The following is a 7,274-nucleotide window of genomic DNA, read 5'->3' on the forward strand; positions in this document are numbered from 1 at the left end:
GTCTGTCTGTCTGCCTGTCTATGAGTAGCTGTCTGCCTGCCTGCCAGCCAGCAAGTTGGTTAACAGAAAATAAATTGTTATGGCTGAGTAAAATAAAATACAATAAACACAATTTGCCTGAAAATAGATTACCCAGCTATGACCTTTTTCATGAAAAAAAATGAGTAGTGATATGGCTGACTGAGTAAAATAAAACAATCTACCTGAAAATAGATAGCTATAAGTGAAGAGCAATTTCCGCAATTACCATTTCCGCAATTTCCGCAATTTCCATTTCCGCAATTTCCATTTCCGCAATTTCCTCAATTTCCATTTCCCCCCCCCCCCCCCCCCCCCCAAGCTTTTATTTTCGTTCGAGTAATAGTACAACTCTAATAGTATTACTTATAATAATGTAATTAAAGATAACTTCATTCAGATTTATTTATTTTTATTTCATTTTCCAGATTTTTTTTCTTCTTTTTTTTAGATTTTCATTGGTGGGCCAGTCATAATGGTCCCGCGGGCCTGATGTGGCCCGCGGGCCTGAGGTTGAGTATCACTGCCATAGCCCATGGTCCAAAATGATGAGAAACGAGGATAACCTTTTTTTTCAAAATTTCAAAAAACATGGGCTATAACCCATCGTTTTTGTCCAATTGCGGAAATTGCGGAAATGGTAATTGCCTATTCATAGTCCAGTTTTTGGTGAAGAGGTGACCACTGAAAACTTCAACATGATGTCACGCCGTGGTGGTCACCGCTCACACGACACATCCTTGTTTCCACTAACCATACCGTTTCGGTGGTCACCTCCTCACCGAAAACTGGACTATGAATAGGCCTTTACACTACTGTTTTTCCTGTTCCCTCTTTCTCCTTTTGTATATTTGCTGTTTATATTCATTGATGACATGTATTCATGTGTAATATTTGGTGCTCTGTTGATGAATTGAATACATAGGACCAGAATAGAAACAAGTCCCCAAAACTTTTAACTGTTATACTTTTAGCCAAAATAATGTCTTACTGTGCTGTGCCATCATCATGCTGTTTACAGTTCTGTCTAATAAAGTATTATAATACAGAATTATTGCTCATATTCCAATCAATCAATATGAGCAATAATTCTGTATTTACGGTAATTAGATATTCTAGAGTATATTATTATTAATTATATTTATGTAAGAAAGACCCCAATGACTGTAATTATTATTTGCCATACAAGATACAGGGCTTTTCTATATAAAAAAATATATTCATATATTGAATTATTTATTTAAAGGTACAGTTTACAGCATCTGAAAATAGAAAATTTACAGTGCCTTGGTCACAAAAGTGTGTCACAAGATAGTCCTATTCTCCATATGCAGACCGCGGCCATCTTACCATATAAGTTAATGGCAAGGTGCTAACAAGCTGCAACTTCCCATAGGCAGCCCATTCATCCAAACAGAAAAGTCCCATCTGATTGCATTAAACAACGTCAAACAACATTGCAGCTGTACGGAAAGCTTGAATTATTCTTTCTATCCTCAAAGTGTTTGTTTCATAAAAATCCACTGTATACATGTTAAGAGCTACTTTGTGTCCTTACAGGTGATTATTTTTCTAAGTGCTTGAGTTTGGAAGTTAGATATCTATCACTCAACTGCTACATCAGCACATAATGCAAGAGGCAGCAGGACATTGCTTTACTGGAAACGAGTGCTTCCAAACTCTGATGGAAACATGGCCACGGTCTGCAAATGGGCAATAACATACAGTACAGTAGCTGATTTATACTTCGTTGCACACAGATACTTCAATGACAGTACAGTACATTTGAAACGCGCTACCATTTTGGAAACCGATTCTCAAAAGCATCTACCATGTTTTCCAGTGTTTCCAATTGACCTGTTAGGATTCTATTAAAAATATATATACATCCTTCAAACTGACTTAAGCTATACATGTAAAATGTATTGATCACAGAATCACTTTGCAGGGTTACATTCTAACGAGTCCACACAGTGAGGAAACATGCCTAAATCAGTGGTTCCCAAGGGGGTCCCCGGACCCAAACCAGTAAGACGCGCAAACGCGGGAAGCGAACGCTTTTGTGCCCATATATGGAGCTGAGTGATTGCTGATGCAACACACTCCATATTTGGATAGCGGGACAGACTGACAGACAGACACACAGACAGACATGATCTGCTAGGTCTCATAGTAAGTGCTCACTGCGTTCGCAATCACTGCGTTCGCAACAAGTACACTGCCATTATGGGTAGTATACGCATGGCAATGCTGGCCACAGTGACCAGACGTCTACACGAGCCGTCCGGGCACCTAGGCTGATATTCCCAACCAAAAATATATATCAAGCGATTGTGTTACCTGCTCTTTAAACTTTGTTATTGTTGGCAAGACATAACATTGTATACAACAAAGTTTGAGTTAAAGGCTCAAGACTTGATCTTAGGTGAGCTTGGAGTGCAGCTGCTGAGAGAAGAGTTTCTTGAGCTGAGCCACCTCCTGGGACAGAGACGTGAGCTGGGATTTGAGGCTGTCGTGCTCAGTGGTGGAGAACGTCCTGGACTCTGCAGAGATGTGAGCAGATCCTGCAGAGGAAGGAGGGCGCCGGTACTGCTGCTGCTCGGCCCCACCACGGGCCTCCTCCCTGGGCCAAGAAGGAGCCTGACCATCCACCTTATTACCCTCCCATACAGCCTGGTTCCTCTGTTGGATGTGGTGGGGTCCCACTGTGGCTACGGGTAGACACGTATGCCTGTTGTTGTCGGAGAAGAGGGACACCTCCCCACCTCCGTCCACGCCTCCCCCTTTGAAGCGCAGCTTATGTGGGAGGCTCTTCAAGCCCTCTGCTGAATCCTGCCTTCTGATGCACTGTCCCTCACTGGCGGCCTCCAGGCTGCAGAGCTGAGAGGGGTAGTGCGGTTCTTCCACCAGCCCTCGTGGGGAGGGACGGTTGTGATCGCTTAGTAGTCCATCGCTGAAAAACACAGGGCTGTCTATGACATGTGAGCCCCCCGAGGCTGAGGCTGAGCCAGAGTCTTCGTAGGTCGCGCTCCCTACACTGCGACCCGACAGCGGCACCCCCCCGGCTCCCCTCTGCCCCGGCCCGTACATGGCACCCTGCTGCGGAGGAGGAGGGTAAGGGTGAATGTGGTGTGCCGCGTGCGTACTGGAGCGGGAGGGAGTGTCGTTGGCGTACGAAGAGAGGTCGCCCCCGTGAGGCTGGCAGTAGCGTGTGGCGGTGGTTGCCGGTGGTTGGGCGCTGCCGCAGGGCGGCAAAGAGAGCGATGGCAAAATGCTGATGTCGGAGGTGTCCTTGACCAGGCCGAAGCGGAACTTGAGGGCCAGCAGCTCGGCCCTCAGCTGGGCGTTCTCCTCCAGCAGGCCCAGGACGCGTGTCTCCAGCACCATGTCGTTGGCCCGCCGCTTCTCCCGCGACCGCTTGGCCGCCTCGTTGTTCTTGCGCCGCTTGTCCCAGTAGCCGTCGTCCTTCTTCTCGTCGGGGGTGAACTCACGCTTGCGGCGCGCCACGTTGCCGCCGCCGGCAGTGTCGTCGTCGCTGTTGCTGCTGTTGTTGCCGCAGTCCGCGTTGTTGTTGTCAACCAGGCTGTTGCTGCGTTTGAGCGTGGAGGCGCGGCCCAGTAGGGTGCTGGAGGTGAGGACAGAAACCTGGGCCTGGTCGGTGAAGGACATGGACCGGCCTCGAGGCCTGCAGGCCCGAGTGGCCTCGGAGCCTTCCTCGTCTAACTGTGGGGGCATGGAGAGGTCCTGCAGGATAGTAGGCCTACCCATGGTGTGCTCTTTCACGCTCAAACACACCACACTGGGCACTGCCAAACTCATGCAAAGAGTTCCTGTGTGGTGTGTGTGTGTGTGTGTGTGTGTGTGTGTGTGTGTGTGTGTGTGTGTGTGTGTGTGTGTGTGTGTGTGTGTGTGTGTGTGTGTGTGTGTGTGTGTGTGTGTGTGTCAGGTCACAGGAGGACTGTCTGGACTCTGGAGCTGTAGCTGATCTGTATCGAAATGGCACCCCCTAGTGGTCAAGGAAATAAAAACGAGAGGTTTGTTATTGTTAGTTCTTTAGCTCTGGGAAAAAGATAATTTACCCGTTCAATACTGCATGGGAACATTACAATTACAACGTCAACACTACATGGGATGGGATCATAGATCATAGATGGCTTTGAATAGGCTACAGCAGACAGCTTATAAACTAACATGATAAAGTATTTTGATAGAGTATAATGGATTGGTATGGATTTTGTCATGTAGCCTAATATCAACTATAGTGCTTATCAGTCATGTTTGTTTAGTAGTAGGCCTAATTACCCCCCCCCCCTAGTTGCTAGTAGCCTAATACATACTTTTTTTGTTCGTTTTTTTTCTCCCAAACGCACACTGTATAAAGCAATAGGCAATACTTATTTAAAATGCACTGATTCTGTAAGTGAGTAGCCTAAGTGACAGCAGGTGTCAGTAAAAAAACATTGCCATGATTGACAAACTGGATACAAATACTAAATACAAGTTCTTACCCGGAGACGCGAAATGGACTCGATCGTTCCTTCTGCTCAAAAATCAATAATGAGAGAGATAGTCGCAGGCAGCAGTGCAGCGTGCAGCGTGTCTGCACTTCGCCTCGACTCTGCTCGCTGTAAACGACTCCCTCCCCACCGCAACTTATTTGTTTCTTCACTGCTCGGTTCAGCTGGGGTAGGATCACCACCCCATGTGAACCCGGGACGGGACGGCCCGAGAGGTGGCAGAGACAACTCCTCCACACATAAGCCAGGCTGCACGGCGACTTAATGCGCCATCCTGTTAACAGGAAGCCTAATATATCTGCTTTGTGCTGGTGGGTGGGTGACCAATATTATTTTCATCTTTCCTGACCTGATCCTGACTATCTTCTCTCCCAGTGGATTGGAAGCTCCGCCTAGGACCTAGGCTATTAGTCATATCTCTCTCTCTCTCTCTCTCTCTCTCTCTCGCTATTATTGGATGTGTTCATAATAATTAAATAATAATTTAGGCCTAAATAATTATAATTATTTATCATTAAATAATATTATTGAAAATATTGTATCTGCCTATACAGTATAGCTTAGGGGTCTTCAACAGGGGGTCCTCCTACAAGCTAGAAATCCTATATGCCTATTTATTTGATGTTGAAACACTATAATGCCAATGGTGGATTTTATTTTAAGGATATCTATCTATTATTCAATTTAGGCCTGTATACTCTGGCACATCCTGCATGTGCCAAGAGATTTCAAAGGGGCAGCGGTGGCCGAACGGTTTGCGGAGCGGTCTTGATACCGAAAGGTCGCCAGTTCGAATCCCCGGACCGGCACATTAAAATTACCACCGCTAAAGTGCCCTTGAGCAAGGCATTGAACCCCTACCATGAAATGTTCTATGAGCAGGGTGTGGCTGTAAACAAGCATCTCGAGCTTAGTCCACTTCCCTGGGTAAACAAATAACTTTGCTTTGCTTTGCTTACCCTAACTTGTCCAGGGTCGTGCACACATAGACGTCAAAGGGGGCTTGAGCCCCTGCCCTTTTACCTGTCTGTAAAACAACTTCCCTCTCCAGACCACGGATGCAGCGTTTACTACGGTGAAAGAAATGCAAATGCCACTTCTTTCCTTTCCATGCCATGCCGGAAGGCAGCATTCAGGAGAATTGCTTTTTTCCCGAAGTCTCCTGAACTTGAACGCAACATTTTGCGTTGAACTAATTTGTTTTTGAAATCCATGTCGTACACCTGCATCTCCACTAGCTAAAGAGTGCTGGGTTGCACCCTGAAAATAGCCGGTCTACAAGCTCTCAGCGCGTCTCAGTCACGTTGTGAGCTTGTAGATCGGCTATTTTCTCTATTTTTTGTCCAAGGCAAAAGTGCCCTCTTACAGGATTTCAGCCCCTGCCTCTCTAACACTCTCTGCATGTGCCTGCAGGAATCCCAGACCAAGGACACCATCTGGATACCATTCACAGCAAAACCACGAGTGTCAATTTAACTAACAATGAATACACAATACAACTAACATAATCATACAACACAACAAATAAATCATTTCAGGTGAATGTTCAGAAGTAGGAGACACATCATCACAAATGTACACTTGTTACAGTTCTATCACAATTTCTATGACAATAACTGTTATTGAAGAGGAGAAATAACATCCGCACACTAGTTTCTAGAGCTCCTTTACTTTATTAAGAGGCAACACTTGCAACTTTTCGACCTGCAAGGTCTTCATCAGGCAAAACCTGCCTGATGAAGACCTTGTAGGCGTTTTTTTCTCCTCTTTGATGTTTGCCTTGATGCCTGACATCCAGCACCTGGCCTAAATAGGCCTATAGGCTTTGAGATGTACACACAATCTTCTCTGTGAACAATAACTGTTATTGACCTTCTATTATAGCAGGCCTACGTAGAATCCACGTGCCACGTGTTGTGTGTCATGAGATATACCTTATGTTGCAGCAACACTCCTCTCGCTACCCTCCCTCCCCCACCATCTCTATGTTTTCTTGTCTTTTCTCATACACAGACCTTTTTAAGTTAAAAGGCATAAGAAGTTAGAACACAGGCCACATAAGAGTCTTAATTCACAGTACTTGGTGGTCTCTGTCTATATGTCCCCCATTACATTGGAAGAGCATCGTGCAGAATCCATTCCTTCCATTTGCCTTGAGACTCAGGGAATAAAAAGCCCATCCAGTTCGTGGCCAAAAGGATTACCCTGTTGGCAAGGACGCCTCTGTGTTCTGCCAATATATTCTTAGACAAACAAAGCTACACTGACCCTAAAAAGCCTCTCTGTCTCAGTCAGGTGTGTAAACCACTGTGAAATCTGCACACTACACATAAGTCATGCATGTAAATGTTTTAATTCTCTCTGTGTGTGTGTGTGTGTGTGTGTGTGTGTGTGTGTGTGTGTGTGTGTGTGTGTGTGTGTGTGTGTGTGTGTGTGTGTGTGTGTGTGTGTGTGTGTGTGTGTGTGTGTGTGTGTGTGTTTGTGTGTGTGTGTGTGTGTGTGTACGTACGTGTGTGCGTGCGTGCGTGAAGTGGATTGATTGATCATTGAAATTACCAACTTTGGGCATAGGGCACGAACAAGAGCTGACTCCAGACATCCCGGACCTGGGTCAATTTCTCCAGCTGTCCCCATGTATGGCCAGATCTCTTCACATCTGCATCCAGCAGAAAGACCTCCGCCCAACCACATTGGAGATTTTGGGGATTTTAAAGTAAGGGTATTGTAGATGTCTTAGTG

At 45.8% G+C, this 7,274-nt stretch overlaps 1 protein-coding gene across 1 annotated transcript; it reads right to left on the reverse strand.

Moving 5' to 3' along the window:
* Positions 1-1,282: 1,282 nt before the first annotated feature.
* On the reverse strand, positions 1,283-4,874 carry LOC308312939 (uncharacterized protein). Its single transcript, XM_080759745.1, has 2 exons — positions 4,527-4,874; positions 1,283-4,024 (listed from the first exon to the last, which is right to left on the reverse strand). Exon 2 carries the CDS (start codon positions 3,835-3,837, stop codon positions 2,440-2,442), a length of 1,398 nt encoding a protein of 465 aa, XP_080615871.1. The 5' UTR covers positions 3,838-4,024; positions 4,527-4,874; the 3' UTR covers positions 1,283-2,439.
* Between the last annotated feature and the right edge of the window lie 2,400 nt (positions 4,875-7,274).

The sequence above is a fragment of the Protomyctophum bolini genome (genome assembly GCF_963924005.1).
Source record: "Protomyctophum bolini genome assembly, chromosome: 3".
In the NCBI taxonomy this organism is placed as follows: domain Eukaryota; kingdom Metazoa; phylum Chordata; class Actinopteri; order Myctophiformes; family Myctophidae; genus Protomyctophum; species Protomyctophum bolini.